Genomic DNA, 24581 nt, shown 5'->3' on the forward strand with positions numbered 1-24581 from the left:
CTAAATAATCTGTCCAGAAGCCCCTGGAGGCCCATAAGATTGGGTCCCTAATCCATGAACTATTGGAACTCCTTTACAAAACTTTTCTTAAACATTACATGAATATATTGTCTCATACTATAGAATTAGAATTTATAATCCTTATTCCATGAAGATATCTTTGAGCTATAATGTATCTTAATTAAAACTATCTTTAGATAGTATTTTTTTAAAATTGATTTTTGTGCACCCTGCTGAGTAATTTGGTGTTAAGTGTGACTGAATAAGCACAAATAACTTTTTTATGTACTTTTGCCACTAAATATATTTTATACATTTTCACAGATAAGAGCATCATAAGGAATTTTAATAAATGTAAAGCTACCATGAATCCACATAAGTACCAGGAAAATTATTAGCTCCATCCAAAATAATCAGCAAGATTCTGTTACCAAGTAATTTAAGAAATACACAAAAGGATCTACTAGATTCTATCAAACAATATACTTAAACATTTGCTCATATATTTCCCACCAAGAAAAGCCCCACACTGTTAAATCTCTAGGGTATTTCCAGGAAAAGGGAGCAAAGCTCAGATCTAAACTAGAATACTGAGAAACTAACAGAGGATGGTTAGGCCTGAAGGTCAAAAATTTAAGATAAGAATTCTTAAATTAGTCTTCAGGGGTGTGTAAGTTGACACAGTAAACTTTTTACTTTAGCAGAACTGGTCAGTTGCCAGCAGGGTGCAAAACAAACTGTCTAACTCAGATTTTCTGTGGCACATTCAAAGCTTTTCCAATAATATTAGAAGCATGAATATGGCAGTCCTTAGAATACCCATGTTGGCTCTCAATTTGGTAAGAACTATCTCAAACGTAGAAGCAGGATACAGTAGCTTTTTGCTGAGTAACTAGTGATAGTATTTTAAATTGAGTCTGTAACCTTTAACTCTTCTAGTAGATATAAATTCAGCATTGAGAAGAACATATTGTCCCCGTAGCCACGTTTCTAATTATTCTAAATTTGCCTGTAACCTTCCAAAGATACCTAACTCGGAAACAAATCTCTGCACCATTGCCTTTATGGCTAGTGAAACAGAATCCAAGGAAATGTACCATTAAGTAATCCATACAAAACAATACAGTGGGCATAAGTGGAAACTTTATACTTCTCTTGGGGGATTTTCCTAAAGGAAGTTCCTTCCCTTATTGTACTTCACTGATGTATTCTGTTCAGATGTCAAAGGCTAACTAGATGCTGTCTTCCCCCACCTTGTCTCACTAGTAGAAATATAATCTCCAGGTTGCAGTTAAACAAACAACTTTACTGAACTAAAATTTAAAGCTGTTGTCCTTTATGTAACTTCCCCCTAGCTCTAAACAAAACAAACCTCCAAATACAGCAGAAAATCCATCTGACAGTGGCTGGAGCACTGTATTCTGGCACTTCAGGGAGTCCTGGCTTTATAGGCTTCCCCTCTACACGCCCTCTCCAGTAGTGCTGCATTGGGAATAGAATTGGTGGAACTGTTCAGATTTTAACAAAACAAATCACCACAATAAGAGGAGTGTCCTCTGCTAGTCTGAAAACCAGACAGTGCTGCATTTCATGAACTTGGAACTTATCGAAGCTTACCTACATTTTAATAAATAAAATGGGGCTCTGACTCTGAGATAGGAACCAGTTAAAAGAATCCTAGCTGTGAGAAGCCCTGCTATATGCAGAAGAAATCACTTAATGCTCTAGAAAGGTGCTGTGATACTTGGGATTAATAAAGACAGACCAGGTGATCAGATCTCGTGTATTTGGTGTAGTCTCTCTTGACTATTTGAATCTTGATAGTGTTGTGTCAAATAACTGTAGACTTATCTCTCAACAGATGCATGTTCCCGGTCATGCTGGCTTTATAGGAAATGAAGTGGCTGATAGACTTGCAAGAGAAGGAGCTGGAAAACAAAACTCCTAGCATGCTATCAAGACTAGGAAACTTCGTTCTTGCTAACTAAAGACTGTTTAAGCCATAAGACATACTCTTTTCAGTTTGAAAACTTCCTGTTGGAATTGTTCAAAATAAGTTAATTTATCCTTACCTTATTTCTGGTTTAAAAATTTTAAATATATGCTGTCCTGTATAAACACACCTACTTTTTTAGAGTGTTCAGGTTACTTGGTTAATCGCTGCTTTGTTGGTAGAGGCTTACTGAACATTCAAATTTTGGTAAAAGTAAGGTGTCCAGTGTTTTTAGTTCCATTTGCCACAGTACCTGTTAATTTTTTTAGATGTTCCATAACTGAGAGAGAACTTTAGGTTTTATAAAGTATAATTGTTTCAAAAAGTTTATGAAGGGAAATATGTTGCAATCTGAATGATAGACGTTTTCCCTTTACCAAGAGTATTGAAATAAATTTAAACTTGATAGGTTTGTCACTGTTTTTAAGCAAATAGTTTAGAAAATACTGAAGTGCAATGGCAATTATTTGAACTGCATAATCCTATAAAACATAACTTCCCCCACCGCACCTCCTCAAATGCTAATAAGTGTTTGTTTGTGTGTTAGCTCGTAAGAGTATTAGGGATGTAAATATTGGTTAAAAAAGTTAACTGGTTAATTTTGATCATTTAACCGGTTAACCATTAACCTAGGTTGCTCAGGCAGGCAGGGGCTGAGCTCCAGGTGGCCCGGGGGCCCGCTCCAGGCAGCCCAACGTGGCCAGCCGCTCGTCAGGATAAACGGTTAAGATGGTTAAGGCCCATATAACAGTAAGCCTAATGCTTACTGGTTAACCTTTTACATCCCTAAATAGTATCCGTATAAGCTGCTGTAAAGTATTTGTTCGTCCAGACTTGCAGACGTAACAATCAACAAAGCAGGCTGCAGGGAAGTATTAGACAGGTTTCCTTTTCCAGCCACTTGAATTTCAAGTCCCCTGTAGACTTTGCTTCCAGCTTCTTCCTGAAGCAACCTCGAACTGGCCCCTAGTCAGCTATTGCCATCACAAGATGGGCTCCTGAGTGACTTCATACTGAAAACTGCCATGTTGACTGTTACATTGTCTTACACCTGTTCACTGAGAGTGATTGTTTCACACTCTAATCCATGTGCATTCTGGTGATTTTCATGCTGGTCAGAGTCTTATCTACATATAACCATATCATGTGACATACTACTTGATTCCTGCTTTTGCAAATTTGTTCCTGTGCCACATTTGAGTTCCCACTGTTTTTTCTGCCCCCTGCTTCTCTAGCACTACCATGATTTTCAAGTTATTTTGCTGGTTTTCCCCTTCTTAAACCTTCGTAATTTTTGTTCTGTTTCCCTCTCCCCTATGTCTGTCCCATTCTTCTTTCCCCATGAACAAGAATTTAACACATTGTGCTCTTTGTCCTGACATGCTCACCCCCTCTCTTGCTCCACTGTTAACCCCATTCCTGCCTCATTTCTATTCTTTTCTCTCTTTACCTATCATCTGATTCTGCTGACCTCATTCTAATTGATTTCCTTTCTTTCAGTCCCGTTCCAAACATACTTGACTGCTCACAATCTCTATACATTGCTCTCTACCTTAATCTGTTTTCATGGTCATTCTTCCATATCGGCCCCTTTTTTTTTTTTTTTTTTGGCCCATATATCTTACCCTCTAAGATGCATTTGGCTCCTGTTTCTAGCCCCTTCCCATGCCTCTTTCTTCCCCCCCTTGGTGGAATCCTCTATGCCATCCTAGCTTCACTTCCTGCCTCTCCCCTCTGTTTCCCCTATATTATTCGATGCTGTTTAAGTTTGTTTGATGCTCTGACACTAAAGCTTTTCCTCTTTCTGACATTCAGTAGTGGATTGACACTTAGCCATCAACTCGGTCATTCACTTGGCGGGTTCTGACCATTGCCACCTTTCCTCAGCATCAGTCATTCCTCGTCAACCTTGAGACATGCTGTTTAATTCACCTTTTTGTCTTTTCCCTCGCAATAGCAGGGGATCCTCTATAGCTACACCCTCTTTGTTGCATTGCTGTCACTTTGATCCTTTTCCCATCTGAACACCACCTCTATGCTAGCATTTCTATACTTACTAAAATTTTGTTCTTTAAAATATCAATTTCTTTAAAATCCTACATTCTTAGAATTATACAATATGAAAAATTATCTTCAAATGACATGGGCTGTGTCTAAATTGGCGTCTTGCCCCAAATCCAGTCATTGGTATAAGCTGAACCACTCATTTCTTATGTAGATGGGCAAAGATAGTAATTTTGGCACTTATTCCACTTGAAACCAGGATAAGCTCCACTGCTCAGAACGGCTTTGCCTTCCTATGCTTAGGGATTATACCATTTAAACCAGATGGATGACTATAAAGGAGCAAATCTCCACTCTAGTCAAGGCCTTTATTAAACTCAGCTGTAGAGTTCCCTACATGGTGTCTTGCTGATACATTAAACATTTACTTTCAAAGTGAGCACTGTAGGCTTTGATGGGTAAACTGGACTTTTCCTGCATTACAAATCACTATCACTGGCTGAGGTTCAGCAGGCCTGATTATAGCTTCATACCTGTGCAACTGCTGTATCTCTAAGTGGATTCACACTGGGGTTACTTGAGGGTAATGTTGGCTTCAGAGATGTATTGCAGGGTGTATGTGGCCTGCAGAACTTCTGCTAGCATTCATGGTTCATCAGACAGTTTACCATAGTTGCCAGCTCAAAAAAAACAAACCTCGAGTCCATTTAAATTCATGTAAGAACCCTATTCTAATAGTCACTTTGGGTGAAAATGCAGCCTTGTGTATTGGAGGTTTAATTCCAGCTTAACTTTGTCAGGGAGCATTTATAAAAGCCTTAATTTTACTGGTTTAATAAACTTTTTATGCTTCCTTAGTTCCAAGTTAAAAGAATATTATGCCTGTAATGTAAGCACTCAAAAATTGGGAAATCTGAGAATTAAGGTTGCCCGTGTAACCTTACTTTGGTTCCCTTGTGTGTAGGCATTGGCTGTTTTTAATTAAATGACCAGTTCCTAATTTTTCCATATGTCCCCCATCCAGGAAATTCTATCCAATCGAATGCCACCCTGGAAATTTGGTTGGATTCTTTCTCTCCCTCTGCTTCAAAATTTTTGTATAATGCTGGGCAAGTCACTTGAGCCACAGAAAAGCTCATGAATAAACAATTTTGTAGTAGGCCTAGGATTTAGATGGTGGGCTGTAAATAAAGCCAAAGCCACACACTTGAGCAATGAACAGAACTAATGGAAATATTGAACAGCCACCTATGTGGCAGGGATACTGTGGCAAAAACAATGCAATCATGTAAGTGAAGTCACTAATATGTACACAAAAAGTGGACCAAATAAAGATGGAACAACCTTAATTCTGGGATTTCTTAACTTGAATTCTTGACTTTGCATTCTTGACACTGCTTTAGCATAGCTTTATGTAATTATATGGGAGGGGAGAGGGCCTTTCTGAGGAATCATCAACACTCTACATTTATGCTGTGTACAGCAAGCACAAATGCTTCTAAGCATCTCTTCTACAGTATTTCTGCCTTTTTTTCTTCATCAAACACCAATCTATAGTGGCCCCTTAGAATATACATTAACTGCTTATGCTAAACAATCTGTTCCACCTTGCATTTAGCTGACCCACAGAGGACCTTTCCCAGACCTGAAGAGCTCTGTGGCTTGAAAGTTTGCCCCTCTCACCACCAGAAGTTGGTCCAATAAAAGATACTACCTCATCAACCTTCCCTCCCCCGTGATTAGTTTGTGATGTTGGAGAGTTGCTAGAGGGGATTTTGTGTATTACACCTGCAGTATATGCAGGCTCCAATTTTGAACGCTGCAGGCTGCGCATCATAGCCATTTAGAATTTCACAGCAACAGTGTAAATAGACCTCTCATCCTACTCCAGACCCACAGGCTGGCACTGGAGCTAAAAGAGAATCTCTGGTATCACTGAATGGCCAAGGAGACGCAGATAGGAGGCTCTTGATTTCATTGAACAGATGGCAGTTCTTATAGTTCGACAGCAGCTTTCATCCAAAATTTCAAAGCACTTTACAGACATCACTTCTCACTCGATCCCTGCAAGCATTATCTTCCTTAGTACACAGATGGGGAAGCTGAAGCAGAGATGTTAAGTAACCTGATTGGGGGGGAGGGGAGAGGATGTACAAGGTGAATCTGTGATAGGGCCAGGATTGTAGAACTGTACATAGAAATGTAGAACTGGAAGGGACCTTGAGAGGTCATCTAGTCCATTTCCTTGCACTGAGGCAGGACCAAGTAAACATAGACCATCCCCGGCCCACCTGTTCTTTAAAACCTCCAATGAGGGATTCCACAACTGCTGACTGAATTTTGTGGATGAATTGGGGCACCAGAATGAGTCCTCGGAGTCTGCATCAATGGATCTTGATGGTAGCCTGTGAGAGTCTCAGAAGTCCCACAGTGTGCCAAACTTCTCCTCACAGTCTGTCTTTTCTACTCTGTTGTGTTGTCTTATCAACCACACTGTGCACTTTTCCTATTCTGGAACCTTCTCTCTCTTGCTTGCTACGTTCTTGCCCCCTTCTCTTTAACTAGTTCTACCCAGTCTCAGACAGTTTTACCATGAGCTTCTGTAAGGTGTAATTCTGGACCATTTAGAGTCAGGCTAACCCCCTTTTAATCTACAACAATTCCCTCCTTGGCAGCCAATTGATTTCAATTAAAGTGGTATGGGGCAAGCATCCACCTCCTCAACACCTAGCACGTTGCAGACATCAGTGGAGCATAATAGGTCTTGGTGGCAACTCTCATATCCCAATCCAGTTCTGCTCCAGCTACACGATGAGGCGATGTGTGATATGATATTCTTGGTTTGTCCACTCGAATTGTCACTTTACCTGCCTTATCCAACAATATATACATATTAACACAACTAAAATTACAATTTGTAATAATATTATAATTGGATGTAAAAAGACATCAAACATCTTAGTTGCAGTAGGGAACCATCCCCAGTGTTTCCCACCACTGATGTTCTCTAACCTTTTTTACTTTCTCTAGTATTTGTTTTATGTTTTCACCATTATGGTGTACAGTAACTAAAATTTTCTTTGCAGGCTCTTTAGCCTTTGTTAACCATGTAAATTCTGATGTTCTAGAAGTTCTGCTATTAATGACAAATTCATACCAATGAACGTGAGGTGTGAACCTCTCTTTCCAAGATGAAGGTCCGGAATGCCATCAGATCTATTTTTTTATTATTTTTACCCCATCCCTCCCTGCCACGGACCCTATAGTAAAAAGAGAATCAATCATAGAATATCAGGGTTGGAAGGGACCTCAGGAGGTCATCTAGTCCAACCCCCTGTTCAAAGCAGGACCGATCCCCAATTAAATCATCCCAGCCAAGGCTTTGTCAAGCCTGACCTTAAAAACTTCTAAGGAAGGCGATTCCACCACCTCCCTAGGTAACACATTCCAGTGTTTCACCACCCTTCTAGTGAAAATTTTTTTCCTAATATCCAACCTAAACCTCCCATTCTACAACTTGAGACCATTACTCCTTGTTCCGTCATCTGCTACCACTGAGAACAGTCTAGAGCCATCCTCTTTAGAACCCCCTTTCAGGTAGTTGAAAGCAGCTATCAAATTCCCCCTCATTCTTCTCTTCCGTAGACTAAACATCCCCAGTTCCCTCAGCCTCTCCTCATAAGTCATGTGTTCCAGTCCCCTAATCATTTTTTTTGCCCTCCGCTGGACTCTTTCCAATTTTTCCACATCCTTCTTGTAGTGTGGGGCCCAAAACTGAAAACAGTACTCCAGATGAGGCCTCACCAGTGTCGAATAGAGGGGAACGATCACGTCCCTCGATTTGCTGGCAATGCCCCTACTTGTACATCCCAAAATGCCATTGGCCTTCTTGGCAACAAAGGCACACTGTTGACTCATATCCAGCTTCTCGTCCACTGTAACCCCTAGGTCCTTTTCTGCAGAACTGCTGCCGAGCCATTCGGTCCCCAGTCTGTAGCGGTGCATTGGATTCTTCCGTCCTAAGTGCAGGACTCTGCACTTGTCCTTGTTGAACCTCATCAGATTTCTTTTGGCCCAAACCTCCAATTTGTCTAGGTCCCTCCGTATCCTATCCCTATCCTCCAGCATATCTACCTGGTAACATAAGAGCATCTCCCTAAAGGGCCTAATCTTGAAAATTGTTCTGTCCCTTTGTGGAGATGTGGCTCAGCAGTGGTGCAGGTATCCATCCATGCAAAGCAATTTGCCCAGTCAAACCTTATGTCTCCTTCCCTACAGGCACCACCCAGAGGTGGGGGAGGAGGAGATTATGAAAATCAGAAAAATCCAGGTTACACAAACATTTCTTCCTATGAGTAACCATGGTTGACTTTTAACCACTTTTCTCTCACTTCAGTTAACCTCGATACATGGTGAAATTTTCAATTAACAACTGACTTGTAAACACTGGTGATGTAAACATAAAATCACAACCTTCAATTTTTATGACATTACAAACATTGGGATAATTATATATAGCTTGATTATACATTCCATTAATTATCACATATTTATAAATAGTTCTAAAACACACATCTTTTTCCTATTTACACCACTGTTTTCCTATCAGTCTCTTCACGATGTACTTCAAATGGCACACTCCTTCATTATTATTAAAACATGCATTGCTGATCTTAAAAGCAGATTCTTCTCATATAAATCCTAATCCTTGATCTACAACACAGGCTTCTAAATCTACTGACTGCCATTTATCATTGTGCCATACAGCCCATACCCTCTATGGCAGGGGTAGGCAACCTATGGCATGCATGCCAAAGGCAGCACACGAGCTGATTTTCAGTGGCACTCACACTGCCTAGGTCCTGGCCACCGGTTCGGCGGGCTCTGCATTTTAATTTAAATGAAGCTTCTTAAACATTTTAAAAACCTCATTTACTTTACATACAACAATAGTTTAGTTATATATTATAGACTTATAGAAAGAGACCTTCTAAAAACGTTAAAATGTATTACTGCCATGCGAAACCTTAAATTAGAGTGAATAAATGAAGACTCAGCACACCACTTCTGAAAGGCTGCTGACCCCTGCTCTATGGTCCATTGGATAAAGTACAGAACCCTTTCAGTTAATATGTAGGACTACAATGGGATACACCTTTTCAACGGTAGCTTCTGCTATTGTCAATACATAGGCAACGATTGATGTTAATATTATAAGTAAAATTTACTAATCTCCACCGAGCTTGTAACTGTCGCTCCTTTTGTGTGGCAGCATCCCATATGATTTTCCAAATTTCTACAGGTAAAATTCCATTGTGCCATCTCTAAGATTTATGACAACATTTTGTACCCCGGCTTGCATGCAGCTTAAGGCCAAAGAAACACTACGCTGTTTAACACCAAGAGCCTTCACAACTAATTGGTCATCTTGTTCATTTATCTTTTCGCATTCTGGCAAAACATATTAACCATTCACCCATTCTCAGTTCTGATAAGGATGAGTTTGAAGGTTTCAACAAGCCTTGCATCCTGAATGTTGCAGCTTCCAACTTATTTGTCCATTTTTAATGACCAAACTGGCCCAGTTAGCAATTCTTGTACATGATCACGCTTTACCACAGAGGGTCCTATTTTTGAAACATTACAGGGAAGGGCAGGAATTATTGAGAATTCTTCAATAAGCTCCTCAGGCCCTCATATCTTCCATGGACCCTTTAAGCTCGAAGTCATTAGCGCACCCATGCATCCTTTACACAGACATATAAGGCTATTGGAGGAGTGCTACATTCACCATTACCTGTCTCCCTATTTTACCACAGGCCGCTGGTATTTAGTTGGTTTGCTCAATATATTTGGTGCTCTTTCACATAATTCACTCTTATTTTAGTTACATTTCCCAGTGAGTACAAAGGTTTCCTGCAAGGCTGTATCGTAAGTGGTATCTGCTGGGGAATATCTTATCTGTAACAGTATAGTTTGTCCTATTTTGGCCCAATGGGGCACATACCAGGACAAAAAAGACAAAGAAAAGTGTACTTTGCCACATACAACTGTCCATGCTACTTTGTTTACTAATACAAACAATTAAGTCACATTAAGATGATATTCTCTGTTAATGTCAAAGCACATGCTTAGTTCCATTATCTCCTTTAGTTATTTGCACAGTAGAATTTAAAAACATATCCACCCTCTCGTTATTTGCACAGAATTTAAAAACATATCCTCCCTCTGGTTAGTGCCCTGCCACATACAACTAACTATATCACACTGTTTTCTAGTCCAAAAACTTACATTGAGCCCGCATTTGCTCTCAGCATCTGTATTACAGGTGAAAAATTAGGGCAGTTGCTGAATGAAACACCAATCCAGAATACACATTGAAAATGTAACTGATGAAGCATGTCAAGTTGTTCCAGTTAGGAGTGAATGTGTTTGCTTTAAAATATATAGTTGGAGAAATGATCAACTTTTACATAAAATACAGAGAAAAACTGAATTTCAAAAATAAGATTTTTAATCTGGAACCCCAGCCTCCCCAAAATACCCCAAACTGTTGTATTATTTCCTTTAATTTCTTAAACTGAATGTAACAAAACCTAAAACTCAGATGGCCTGATGCCAACTGGTGATCGTCCTCCCAAGAAACCTGAGCTGAAAGATTTAAAATAATCTTCCATTCCTTGTACCTTAGAGCACTTCTTCTCTATGCCTATCTGTCTTTTTCAGACAGCCCCTCCAGCTTGCTTAGCATAGAAGAAATTCCCTCAGTTTTGCCTTGGGGACCAAAGGATACTGTGAGGAGCATCTGACTCAGAAATGATTTGCTCAAGCATTTCATAAACTGAATTTCCAGCAGCACAGGGAGCTGAAAGAGATGCAGCCTCCAGGCATTGGTGAGAGCCTGTGCTTTAGAGAAATCCTGCTGATCACTTTTGATCTTTCCCTTTGTCAGTTTTAGGTACATCAGAAAAATAAAAATAATTTGATACCCATCATGCTATTCTCAGCATATGTAATGAGAACAGGAACAAAAGAGAGAAAATGGGTTTAAAATAATGGAAGAAAACAAGAATCAAAACAATGTGCATTTCCTCTGGCTTTTGCTACAGTCTACCTACTTGGGAAAAAATTTAAGGTTTAAGCATATTTGTGTATGTAGATCCAGACTTAAGCATGAGAGCTTCAAGTCCTACACAGACTTACAGTCTCCCTCAAACTCCCCCGTGGTCAAAAGGAGATAATACCTCCTGACTTCCCCCTCCAAAAGCAGCTCCAAATTTGTGGCAACCTTCCACTTGATTTTCCCCTCTGGCAGAAGAACAAAAGGAATAGGCCTATCCCCACTGTGGCAATGAGCCTGGAACACCTGATCTTTGTGCTCTGGCAGTGGGAATGGAGAGGCAAGTGTCTCACAGCTTGCTTTCTAGCAGCTTTGTGGCTCTGCAAATTGTAAACTAGCCCTGGGTGAAATGTTTAGACAGTGAGGTTGGAGGAACACCAATGATGCCTTGCTCAAAGCTGGAGCTAAACCCATTTAGAAGCTTACATGTACAGAAATGCTGATGAATCGTGTGTCAATATGATGCCGCATAAAGGAATTTTTTGTTTTCAATTTGCTTTTTCAAAACCCTAGGAAATGACACTATCTGTTAAAAGAACAATGAAGTTGCAAAGTCAAGCACTCAAAAGTTAGGAAAGGACAAAATCAAGGTTAATTTGGCTCCCTATGTGTAGGGCCCTACCAAATTTGCGGCCATGAAAAATGCGTCATGGACCATGAAATCTGGTCTGCCCCTGTGAAATCTGGTCTTTTGTGTGCTTTTACCGTAGACTATACAGATTTCACAGGGGATACCAGCATTTCTCAAATTAGGGGTCCTGACCAAAAAGGAAATATCGGGGGGATCACAGTATTGCCACCCTTACTTCTGTGTTGCTGCCTTCAGTGCTGGGCGGCCGGAGAGGCAGCTGCTGAATAAGGGTCCAACTCTGCAGGCAGCAGTGCAGAAGTAAAGATGGCAATACCAACTCAGATCAGTAAGGGATTGTGTCACTGCCTGTTCTATAGCCCTGGGCTTATCTGTACCGTGCAGCCCTGGCTGAAAGCCCTGGCACCAGCAGCACAATAGCCTCACCCTGGCTTCCACCAGCCTTGGTTATTCCTTGCAAGGTGACGCCAACACCTACCCCAAACCACCTTCCCTGTAGTGTCAGCTCTCTCCTGGAACACTCACAGAAGTTAAAATCACTACTTCTTTAAAGAGTCAGAAAACAGCAACCCATTAATTTAACTGGTGTTTGACACTCTTATTTCAATCACAGCACTGTCTTGGCTTATATTAAAAGTAAAAACAAGTTTCTTTAATCAAAAAGTCATAGGTTTAAGTGATACTAAGTATAAGGAATAAAGATAGAAAGAGTTACAACCAAACAAAAGTAACTATATGCTTCTAAGACTAAGACCTGATTTAACCAACTAGACTCTCTTGTTCAAAGTGTTTCTGATCAAGTCTCTTTTCCAGCAGGGTTGACCAGACTCTCAAGCCAGAGCCTCCACAGAGCTCCAATTGATCAGTTCCTTTGTCCCTTCAAGTTAAGGATACCAAAATGGTTTTTTCTCTCTCCTTATATCTTCATAAAGTTCATTGACCCCGCTGCATCTTTCCCCACTTGCTCTCCTGATGGCTTTGTTTACCACGCATGTAAGTGTACCTTCATCATCTCTGCCTGATGACCAGGCTGGTCAGACATGCAAATGTAAGGGGATTGTTGCCCCCTTACTAACATTCAGTTGGAGTATTTTAGTTGGCTAGTTCCCAGTACTAAAAGGGAAAGGGTCTATAGGAAATCAGGACCCTGAGACTGATAGTCCCCAGGAACAATGGGGAGAGGCCAATGCTCCAGGTCAGCCTGAATGACAGGGTGGGCAGGCTAATCAGGGAGTCAGGAGGCCAGGGAGGTCCCGTCGTCCGTGTGAGCTGAAATTGCCTGGGTCAGACAGAGTGGGGTCGAGCTAAAGAGCTGGGGAGCAGAGCTGTGCCAGATCCAGAGAGAGCAGAGCTGAAGCCCAGCCAGAGGCACAGCCCAGAGAGAGCAGACTTGCCCTGGGAGGAGAGCTGCAGCACCCAGAGCCAGAAGGACCAGAAAAGCAGCCCACGAAGCAGGTCAGTGCTAGGAACAGAGTCACAAAAGCAGCCTGCAGAGCAGACCTGTCCTGGGAGCAAAGCTGTAGCAACCAGAGGCAGAGGGGCCAAAGAAGCAGCCCAGGGAGCTGGAGGCAGAGCAGCAGCAGCAGTGCTGAGACAGAGTGGTGGAGCTGGGGCTGGAGCAGTCCGGAGCTGGGTGCGGTGAGCAGCTGGGGAGAGCAAGGGGGCTCTGGACAGCGGGCCCGGCACAGGGAGACACCTCAGGCAAGAGGCTCTGCAGGCCAGGCTTGGATCGTATCCCCGACAGGACGGGGGCGACACTGGGAAGGAGGGTCCTACCACTTGGAGCCTGAGAGCGTGTGGCCACCACCAGCGCAAGTGTCCAACCCACAGCATCCCTGCAGCACAGCCAGGGCCTGAGAAGAAGGCCTGGGACTTACAAGGAACAGACTGTGAACTGCCCTGACATTCCAGAGACACTGTTTGTGATGTTCCCTGCCACAGGGCGGGTTGATGTGTTTCCTTTAACCTTTCCCATTTTTCCTTATTCTTTTTAAAATTAATTGTTGATTAAATAACTTGCATTTGCTTTAACTTATATATAATGGTCAGTGGGTCAGAGAACTGCCCATTGCAGAGAGAGTACCCCGCAGTGGGGACACCCTAGCCCCTGCCCTAGGTGACCACAGCAGGGTTGGGGGTCGAGCCCCCCAGGAATCCTGGGCCCAGCCTTGTTGGGGTTACGAGGACTGTGCCAGACAGGAGAGTGGAAGGGGAGTCCTCAAGGGCAGGGAGGCCACTGGGTAAAGGAAGTGGGAGCAAGGACTCAGATCCTTTCGCTAGCCCACTTCACCGGGGTAATGCAGAAGCCAGGAAAGTTCCCCACAATAGCGGGACTATTCCCCCGCTTACACAAATACAGATTCCTTTGTCTATGGCTGACTGGGTTTATGCATTGCTTGCCAAACACATTTTAAGGACATAATTCTAGCACATATTTATAACATTGTACATACACCACACAATGATTTTCAGGACAAGTGTTACCAGTTTGTATATGATATCTTACATGACAACTTTTAGATACAGATTATGGCAACAGAGTGTTAGATATACTAAGTATGTGAGGCCTGACAAGAGTTGCTGACCCAGTAGTGAACATCAATGGGCCTCAGTGTCACCCTAAGCCCTGGCCTACACTGCAGAGTTAGGTTAATGCAAGACAGCTTATGTCAACCTAACTATGTAAGTGTCTACACTAAAATTTCGTTCCTGCTGACGTGACTCATCCACTCCACCAACTTAATAACTACACCTCCATGAGAGGTGTAGAGTCACTGTCAATGTAGTTAGGTCAACGCAGCGTCAGTGTAGACACTGTTGCTTACATTGACTGTTGCTGGCTTTCAGAAGCTGTCCCACAATGCCTTACACTGACAGTTCAATCAGAGTAAGCGTCCCTGGTGAGGACACACACCATCAACATAAGGTGCAAAGTTTAGACATGCACAAGTGATTTAATTACTCTGGCAGCTATACACTAACATTAATTAGGTCAACTTAATTTTGTAGTGGACATGGCCTAAATTCTCTGAAAAATCAAATCATATGTGCTTCAAATTTGGTGCCAAAAATTAGTGGACACTTTTGCTCTTAATCTCTTGCCACTGACAGGAGTAAGGGGGCCAAGACCGGTGACAGCTGGGGCCTGGAATGGAGCTAGGCAGCTGGGTGCGAGCCCTGGCCGGGAGCCAGGGCCTTGGCTGGGGGTGGAGTGGGGCTGGATGACATTCCCTCCCCACCCCCCATGGGGGCTGACCTGGGGCCCTGCCGTGCCCCCGAACATTCCTCCACATCCCCCGGGGGGGGGGGGGGGGGCACGACCCACATTTTGGGACAGTGGTGGGCAATCTGTGGCCCGTCAGGGTAATCCGCTGGTGGGCCGCCAGACAGTTTGTTTACATTTGCACGGCTGCCTGCAGCCCCCAGTGGCCGCAGTTCGCCATTCCAGGCCAATGGGAGCTGCGAGAAGCAGCACCCTGAAGTCCGTGCTGCATACTGCAGCTCCCATTGGCCGGGAACGGCAAACTGCTGCCACTGGGAGCTGTGGGTGGCCCTGCCTGTGGATGAGGGATAGCTCAGTGGTTTGAGCATTGGCCTGCTAAACCCAGGGTTGTGAGTTCAACCCTTGAGGGGGCCATTTAGGGAGCTGGGGCAAAAATTGGGGATCAGTCCTGCTTTGAGCAGAGCGTTGGTCTAGATGACCTCCTGAGGTCCCTTCCAACCCTGATAGTCTGTGATTCTAAAGACTGTCTCATGGCCGGCCAGCGGATTACCCTGATGGGCCGCGTGCAGCCCATGGCAGGTTGCCCACCACTAGTTTGGGACCACTGATCTAGATATAAATCTTATCTATAAATTATGTGTTATAACACCATTTTCTTACTTAAACTGCAGAAACGGGACCAATGCAGCAACTTTAGCTGGACACAGAAACGTTTAACATTAGTATTGTGACAATAATGCAAATCTTTAGACCCACGTAAAAAAAACCCCATCAGATTACATTATTTTTCTGGCAATTGGCAAATCCATTAAAAAAAAAAAAAAAAGGCCAGCCAGGCTGGTCCAATACCAGCCAGACGGTCCCCCTCGGCATGGGTAAACTAACTCCGGGGGTACTGGAATATTGTAATGCTACTGCCCAAGCGTTTCAGTGCAGCTGCTGGATTTCCTCTTCCAAGGCAACCCGTGTCTTACCTAGGAGGCTAAGCCTTAGTACTTGTTCCTATGACCGATGCAGCCTGTTTCTGCCCAGTCCCACAGAGCGTGTGGCTCGCGAGCTCCCGGCCGGGCGGGGGTGGAAGCCGCGGCCCCTTTGCTGGCCGGGCGCTTTGGCAGCGGGCGCCCTGCGGATCACGCGCCCCGCTCGGGGGCTGCAGCCAGCCCGGCTGCGCGGCGGGAGGGCCCGATTGGCTGGCTTAGAGCCGGGCCGGCACGCCGCGGAGCAGCCGCGGGGCAGGATGGTGGAAGCGTGGTACATGGACGAGTCCGGAGAGGACCAGAGGGCCCAGCACCGGCAGGAGCCGCACCGGCCCGTCAGCCTGGAGCAGCTGCGCCGGCTCGGAGTCTTCCACTGGAAAGTAGGCGGCGAGACTGGCTGCAGCGCGGGAGGGGGAGCGGGCGGCGCCTGTAGCCCGGCCACTCAGCCGGGGCCCCCGGGAGCCCCTGGGCCGCAGCCTCCCGCCCGCCCGGCTCCCGCCGGGACTCGCTGCAGCTGCTTGCGCAGTGCGGGCCCCTGGGCCCGGACATCTCTGGCCTTTGCCTCCGCCCACAGACTTGTTTGCAGCGTGTGAGCGCCAGCGTGGCTCGTCGCACGCTGCAGCCCGGCGCTGGCCACGGCCCGATCCCCGTTCCCAAACCCCGCTGCGGCGGGGGGGGTTGAGGATCTCCGCTGGCCTTTGATCGGGGAAGGGGGGTACTGCTTTACTGTTACCAGCCCAGGGTGGGTCCTCTCCTCTGCTCGACTCACTTACCATTTGTCTTTTAAATGAACTCTCCGCACTTCAGCCCCTGCCTTTGCTGAGAGTCTGTGCCGCAGCACTAGCAACCGCAGCAGTTTGACTGATGCTCCTGCTTATTCCTGAAATACCCCTTCACTTCCTTAACGCGTAGTGGCACATCCACATGGCCTGGCTTTGCCTGTTAATATTGGAGATAATGGAGACCCATCTTCACGGTCCAGTGGGTCAGAGCCTGTGCCAAAGGGAATCCAAATGTATCAGGTAGCCTAAAAGGCTTGTCTGGGCCCAGACATGGCTCTTGATAGAGGTGCTAATAAGGAATTGAATCTCAGTGCAGGGAGGGCCAAAGGAGTGTCAGTGTCCTGCCCTTGTAATTTAAAAATCATGATTTGTTTTTTTTAAATAGAAGTGAAAACCTAAGTTCCCTGCTGGAATTGGAAGCATGCGTGCCTGCTTAAATGTAAAGGTGGTATCATATGCTTTCCATCCTCGTGTGAGGTTTAATGTACACAAGACAAAAACTGCATAAATGGCTTAGCCTCTTAAGTTCCCACTTTTCAAAACTGATTTAGCTTAAGTCTGAGGCCTTGTCTAAACTCAAGAATTGTACTGCTTTACCTAACTCAGTACATTTGGGCAGCTAACCATGATCTCTCCTTCCCACAGGCTAATTCAAGGGGTTCCTAAAGTGAAGTACATGTACATTGGTGGTGGTCTATAATGCAGGGGTCGGCAAACTATAGCATGCGTGCCAAAGACAGCATGCGAGCCGATTTTTAATGGCACGCTGCTGCCTGACGGGTCCCAGCCGCTGGCCCTGCTCAGCCCGCTGCAGAACCCAGGCCAGCAGCGGGCTGAGAAGGCCTGCGGCTGGGACTCCGGCAGGCAGCAGCGTACCATTAAAAATCCTGCCCGCCCCGGCCCGCTCTTCTCCACTCCCCCCTTCCTCCGGCAGGGGCAGGGTGAAGAAGCTTGGTCCTGCTGGCTGCTGCTGCAGGGCAGGCAAGGTCTCCCCTCCCCTGCCTCTGCCCCTCCTCCTCTCCCTCCCTGCCACTGATCAGCTGATGGGGAGAAGGGGAGCCGCAGCATCCTCACTGCCCCAGGGAGGAGGCGGAGAAGAGGTGGGGATGAGGCCTTGGGGAAGTGGGGTGGAATCAGGGCATATCCCCTCCAGCCCCCTGCTGTGAGCCACTCTGGGCAGGGGACTGGGAGCACCCCCAGGACCCTAGCCCGCACCCCCAGGACCCTAGCCCACACCCCCAGCCCCCGCCCTGACCCCTGCACCCCCTCACACACACCCCAGCCCTTACCCTTGCACCCCCTTCACACACTTCTAGCCCTCTGCCCTGACTCCTGTACCCTCACCCCCCCAGCCCTCTGTCCTGACCCCTGCACCCCCTCACACACACCCAGCCCTCTACCCTGACCTCTGCACCCTCCAACGACCCCAGCCCTGACTCCAGCACCCGCCACACATACCCAGCCCCCCCACATCCCATGCCCTGCCTCTTGCACCCCCACATTCCCACCCCCACCCTGAGCATCAAACAGGAGCTCCTGCACCCCCCCCCCACATTCCCACCTGCACCCCTCGCACCAAATGGGAGCTGCCCTGGTAAGCACTCCACACCCAAACCTCCTGCCCCAACCCTGAGCCTCCTCCCCCATTCTAGCTCCTGGCCAGACCCTGCACCCCAACCCCCAGCCTGCTCCTTCACCCCCAGCCCTGTGCTCAGTGCGCTCCTACCCTCAGTTCAGTGCAGACAGAGAGGAAGAGAATGGGCTAGAACCAGGGAGAAGATAGGTACCCACTCTATGTGAGCAGGGCTGGGATCCCAGACCGGCAGTGGGCTGAGCGGGGTCAGCAGCCGGGACCGTGGCTGGCAGGAGCCGGTGGACGGAACCCCAGACCGGCAGCGGGCTGAGCCACTCAGCCCACTGCCGGTCTGGGGTCCTGGCCGCTGGCCCCGCTCAGCCTGCTGCCGGCCTAGGTGAACAGAACCCCAGGCTGGCAGGGGCTGAGTGGGCCGGCGGTGTAAGATTAGCATTTTAATTTAATTTTAAATGAAGCTTCTTAAACATTTTGAAAACCTTGTTTACTTTACATACTTTACTTTACTTTAGTTTAGTTTAAGACTTATAGAGAGAGACCTTCTAAAAAACGTTAAAATGTATTACTGGCATGCGAAACCCTAAATTAAAGTGAATAAATGAAGACTCGGCACACCACTTCTGAAAGGTTGCTGACCCCTGCTATAATGGGTGGGTCAGACAGAAGAACTGCATAATTGAGCAATTCTGGCACCTAGGCTACAAGCCAGACAGTCTTGTACTGTAAAATGTATCCCTTATGGATACACAAGATAGAATTCAATAATTCCTGTCTCCCAGTCACATGCTGGGTTCACTAGAGCAAGTAGCCTTTATAAGAGACTCTTATAAGCCTGATATGAGAAACTCTTTTAGGGCTGTGATATGTACCTCTGGTGAGATTTATAAAGGTTTTTGTAGCATGGTATTTATTGCATAAAGTGTAGGCTTATCAGTAACAAGTCACTGAGCATATTGTTAATTCCTACCAAAAAAAAATTAGAGCTGAAAATGTGGAGCCTCACACAGCCTCTTTCATTTGGCTTATTAAAATGTTTCCCACATCTGGGAAGGTAGAACAATAATAGATACTGAGCAAAGAAAGTCTGTAACCAGAGCAGTTTAATGAAGTTTTAAAATAATCGATGAAGACACCCGCCCTCCCTCCCCACATTGTTGTTGCCGCCAACTTTCAACCGAATGTTATTTATTTATTTATTTTGCTGTCATGCTGCTGCTTCCCCTACCAAGGCTAATTTGTTTTGGAAGCATGCCTTGCCAGGGTTGGCAGGCTGCCTGGTGGGAAAATGGTAGTGAAGTAACTACGAACAACGAGAATGTTCCTCCTGGTAACTCCAAACTTCAGCAACTGTGCAGGGACAATGGCAATCCTGCTGATTAGTCATGAGGGACTCCCAGTTGTTTTCTTTGTGAGGAACAGACACGATTCACTCCAACACTGGGATTCTGGCTCTGGAACAAGAAGAAGAAGCAGACTCTGTGGGAGCAGCGTCTGAAGGCAGATTGAGCTCGCTTCCCCAGTATGTCCCGCTGAGACACCCACACTGACTCTGAAAAGCTAGCTTTTCTATAATCCCTTTTTTCCCTTTAGACTACACAATAACAAATAAATAACCTTGCTGGACTTGTTAGTAACTAGTATGTAACTTGAAATGTTATTTATACATTAACTGGCTGCACTTCTTGGTTTTGGAAGCGGTCGTTTGGGTATCCTGGCTATCTCTCATGGATGTTTGTTTGTTTTTAATTCCTCCTCCAAAAAATCACACAGTTGGATGCTGACAACTATGAGACTGACCCAGACCTAGCAAGGATTCGGAAAGAGAAAAACTATTCTTGGATGGATATAATAACGATACATAAAGATAAGCTGCCAAATTATCAAGACAAGGTAAAGCAGCCCTGGTTTGGATCTGGGAAGGGAGTAAGTTCTGAAGTCTGCAACTAGAATGTGCACCAGCTTTTGAAGTGCACGCTCAGAACCTGCTCTTTGAACAATGGATTTTCCCCCATTTTTAAAAATCACATTGTTTAGTTTTTAGCTTTTCAAATGACTGCTTGGATTCCATTTTTAAAACGAGAGAGGGTTTTGTGTTTTCTGTAATTGCTTTCCCTTTAGTAGCTTACATATGATGCCTTTTAGAATGGTTCCCATTAATAAGAGTGGCTCTCACTTGTCATGTTGAAACTGCACATATGCAAATGAAGCCCTGCAAACATTATTAGATTGTCATCCAAACTAAGTCAGACCATTGCCAGCTTGGGGCTTTGGCACAATCTTTCCCCAGTGAACTTCAGAGCAGCAAGCCCTGTGCTTGGTCACTGCTGCCCTAGGACATGGTGGTAATTTTAATCAACAATAACAAATCCCTCAGTACTGTCATAAATAATTTCACAGTGTTCTCAGAAAAAGGAGGCCACTCTTGGCCTGGTTGTCAAGGTGATTGATTTTAGTGCTAAGAATATTTTAACATACTCACCATTGGAGGGAATTGGAACTTCTGTCAAATTCATTTTGATGGGAATTTGTGACCTCCCATACATATGATTTGAAATAACTTGTGAGCATGCCCACTTGACAGTTTTCAAAGTTGAAACACGCCTACAGCTACATGCACTTTGGGGATTGTCAGCCTGCAAAATGTATTAGTTGGTAATTAGTTCTTTTGTCTCCAGTACATTTTTGTAAAGTCTGAAATGTGCTAAACACTTGAGGGTTATGAGGGATTTGTGCAGTTCCCCAGCTGAGAAATGTTTTAATTTGGGGAACTAATGTCCTGGTTGCTTCAGAACAGATCAGCAGGAACAATGTCAAGTTCTCAGTTATGCATTTTATAATGAAACTCCTTCCTCACCAGTTAAACATAAAGATGTGCCACTCCAACTGAATGGGAATGGTATGGTAACTCAGGAGTTCGGTGCGGATGGTGAGGTTTCTCCATATCCATCTTAAATGGAGTTGTTCCTCAAGGGTTCATCACTTCCTTCCCTACCCATGGCATTGCAGTAGTTTCCTTTCTCTCTCTCTTCTTCCCCACCCCACAAGTCCTCATGGGACTCCTTCAGAGCCTGGCATTATTGCTCCTAAATTGCCTGAAAGACAAAGTATCCTTCCTCTCCCAAAGATCTGAGAGAACATTATCGCTGCTGGTTAGGGAGCGAGGCCTTGAATTTGGGACTGTGGCCCAGGGTCTGTCTCTTGTTGACAGTACAAATCATTATGCAGCGGGAAACCTGGTTGGCAATAATTACTTATATTGTTCTCATGTAGATGATTAGCTACAGTAGGCAGTGATGTTGCATTTGACTTATTCCAGTGTAAAGTGACAGGGGACTTCAGCTCTGTCATATTTGTGCATCCCAGATAATTGTATAACTATAGATGAATATTATCCTACCAAGCATAGACCTGACTTTATGTGCTGTTAACATAGTCTAGTAGTGCATTGGTCAGAGTTTTATATCTTTCTGGACTCCTTTGTAAAGAGTCTCCCAGACGTTGGGAGACTATCTATAAGGTGCCACAGGCCTCTTTGCCGCTTTTACAGATCCAGACTAACACGGCTACCTCTCTGATACTTATCTCCATATGCCCTTGTATTTAGATTTATTTCTTTGTTCAACAAACTTAAAAAGAAATGTAATATCCTCTCCTTCCTACCCTAGATAAAAATATTTTATGAAGAACATTTGCATTTGGATGATGAAATTCGCTACATCCTTGAAGGAAGTGGCTACTTTGATGTTCGAGACAAAGATGACAAGTGGATCCGGATTTTCATGGAAAAGGGAGACATGATAACTCTTCCTGCTGGCATATATCACCGATTTACACTGGATGAAAATGTTTGTATATGGCTTCATCTATTACACTCCTAGGTATATGTGTTGACAGACAAGTGTACAAAGGCATATTGCATATTGGTGACTAAATATGCTATTTCAGATCTGCAGTTCATTAAACCAGGAACGTGAGGAATACAAAATGATTTATAGAATCTGAGCTTTCACCTCATAGTTGCCAGTTCACATGCAGCTCATCAGTAGTGACTTCAAGTCGCTGCCATCTTAGACATGTTCTGTATCTTGTGTGAAATCAGCGTATAGTCTGAGTCCAGAGATTCTACAGCAGGGGTGGGCAAACTTTTTGGCCCGAGGGCCACATCAGGGTTGCAAAACTGTATGGAGGGCTGGGTAGGGAAGGCTGTGTCTCCCCAAACAGCCTGGCCCCTGACCCCTATCTGACCCCTCCCGCTTCCCACCTCCTGACTGTCCCCCTCAGAACCCCTGACCCATCCAACACCCCCTGCTCCTTGTCCCCTAACTGCCCCCCCCCAGGACCCCCGCCCCGGAACCTCTCCCCATCCAACCTCCCCGCTCCCTGTCCCCTGACTGCCCCGACCCCTATCCACATCCCCGCCCTCTGACAGGTCCCCCAGGACTCTCTCACCTATCCAACCGCCCCTTGCTCCCCGTCCCTGACTGCCCCCTGGAACCCTCTGCCCCATTAACACCCCCACTCCCCATCCCCTTACCATGCCGCTCAGAGTGGCAGGACTGGCTTATTGGAAAGCCTGGGAGGTGCACGGGCACAAGCCTTGGAGCTCAAGGGCCGGGCAGGACGGTATCCGGCCCGTGGGCTATAGATTGCCCACCTCTGTTCTACAGCTATCCATCGCACAAACTACCACCACAGTTGGCTGAGGCATGGAGACTGATTCATCCAGGCTGAAGGCAGATCCGCATAGGGAAGTTTGAATTGCCTCTGTTCTGTACCTCTTCTGTGGATAAATTGAGCATACTTGTCTTGGCATCTTTCATGAGTACTAAACTCGCCTGTAGAGAGGGAGTGTAGTCTAGTGGCTAGAGCCACAGCTGGCAGTCAGAAATCCTAGATGAATTCCCGGCTCTGCCATTGACTTGCTCTCTGACCTGCTGAGAGGGGTTATATGTGTAATATAGCCCAAAGGCCTTATCTGTCTGTGGGAATAGCCTTGAATCAGCAATCAGTGTAGCTGCACCGGTGCTGACTCCCACGTGTAGCCAAGGATGTGCTCACTTGGTGCAAACCCCAGCGTTGCACGTCTACATTCAGGGGTCTGTGCTGGTGCAGCTACACCAAGGCCGATGTCCCAATACAGGCAAAGCCTGAGGGACTTGCTCAAGGTCATGGAATTTCCCCATCTGTGAAATGGGATAATACTTTATCTGCCTTAGAGGGGGGTTGAGGGTCCTCTGAAGTTTTTAAAACCGTATATAAGCGCAAAGTACCGTTACTACTACAATGGCCAGGTTGCTGGGAACACCGAAGCAAAATAGTGATGGAACTCCCAGGTTGGTGTGACGCTCCTAAAGCGCCTTGAAAAGGTGGAAAGTACCATAAACCTCAACAGGAGTTGTTAACTCTACTATTTAGACGCCTCCAAAAGGAGCTGTTATGCCATTTGCCATTTCCTTTTCCTTCCGCAGAACTACGTGAAGGCAATGAGGCTGTTTGTTGGAGAGCCAGTCTGGACAGCATACAACCGGCCAGCTGATCACTTTCCTGCTCGAGGACAGTACGTGAAGTTTTTGGCACAGTAATACTCTCTGAAGTCTAATGTGCGGAATGTCCTCAAGCCTGAGCAGAATGTAAATTGGGAATCTTGTACTTCAGTACCACTCACTGCGGGATGTGTTCCGTTTCCCCTGTCCAAACGTGCTTCTCTAGCTCTAATTTTGGGAGGGTGAATGGGGAGTATGGCAAACGCTGAATGTTCATCCTAGTCTGAAATGATGCTATCAAACTACTTAAGGTGATTGTATTTAATTAAAAAACTGCTGCATTCTCTCAAAGAATCTGCACAAGATGAATTCACATAATCAGAACCTTCATATGCAGCTTACCTAGCTCTGCCCTGGTACAATGTCTGTGACTTTGTTATAATGAATTGCAGTGATTTACTTTTGCAGCATTTTAATAAAATGATTTTCTACCTTTAAAGGTCTGTTAGCTATTTTCATGTCCTGACACTAAGAACCCATTGGACAATAGTGTTTCTGTGACTGTGCTACCTGGGTTCCGGTCCCAGCTCTGTCACTGACTTGCTTTTTGACATTGGACAAATCATTAACTCTGCTTTCATTTCACCATTTGTAAAATGGAGATAAGTAGAGTTATCCACCTTAGTCCAGTGTTTTGAGATCTTCAGACACTGTGTAATTGCAGGACTATTATTGAAATAAACCTCAGCAATGTCAAAAATGACAATGTTTTTTGTCTAAATGTTTGCTTTCAAAGGAAAGTTTGCCTGCAGTGCAGAG

At 45.1% G+C, this 24581-nt stretch overlaps 2 protein-coding genes, 1 long non-coding RNA gene and 1 pseudogene across 10 annotated transcripts in view; 2 read left to right on the forward strand and 2 right to left on the reverse strand.

The window, feature by feature from the left end:
• The window catches only part of RNASEH1 (ribonuclease H1), a 27670-nt gene extending 13939 nt beyond the window's left edge, over positions 1-13731 (forward strand). For 6 of the 7 annotated variants that reach the window (XM_048845423.2, XM_048845422.2, XM_048845424.2 and 3 more), the window contains one exon: positions 1862-5346. In XM_048845423.2, coding sequence (XP_048701380.2) covers positions 1862-1948 — 87 coding nt within the window. In that variant the 3' untranslated portion in view covers positions 1949-5346. Of the gene's footprint in view, positions 1-1861; positions 5347-12522 lie in introns of those variants that run through there. The other variant, XM_048845426.2, reaches the window with a different exon arrangement.
• The window catches only part of LOC125634531 (uncharacterized), a 24522-nt gene extending 8479 nt beyond the window's left edge, over positions 1-16043 (reverse strand). Inside the window, exon 1 of the long non-coding RNA XR_007355954.2 lies at positions 15904-16043. This is a non-coding gene — a long non-coding RNA (uncharacterized LOC125634531). The remainder of the gene's footprint in view (positions 1-15903) is intronic.
• LOC142071356 (uncharacterized) lies at positions 6494-11588 on the reverse strand (annotated as a pseudogene).
• Positions 16044-16153: 110 nt separating the features above from the next.
• ADI1 (acireductone dioxygenase 1) lies at positions 16154-24261 on the forward strand. Of its 2 annotated transcripts, none has more exons than XM_048845428.2 (4): positions 16154-16286; positions 20050-20169; positions 21945-22124; positions 23748-24261. In XM_048845428.2, exons 1-4 carry the CDS (start codon positions 16167-16169, stop codon positions 23859-23861), a joined length of 534 nt encoding a protein of 177 aa, XP_048701385.2. In that variant the 5' UTR covers positions 16154-16166; the 3' UTR covers positions 23862-24261. The 2 variants fall into 2 exon arrangements, with proteins under 2 accessions (XP_048701385.2, XP_048701386.2); XM_048845429.2 differs by having other exon boundaries at positions 21945-22157; positions 23748-23856.
• The last annotated feature ends 320 nt before the right edge of the window (positions 24262-24581 follow it).

The sequence above is a fragment of the Caretta caretta genome, chromosome 3, assembly GCF_965140235.1.
Source record: "Caretta caretta isolate rCarCar2 chromosome 3, rCarCar1.hap1, whole genome shotgun sequence".
NCBI classification, from domain to species: Eukaryota; Metazoa; Chordata; order Testudines; family Cheloniidae; genus Caretta; species Caretta caretta.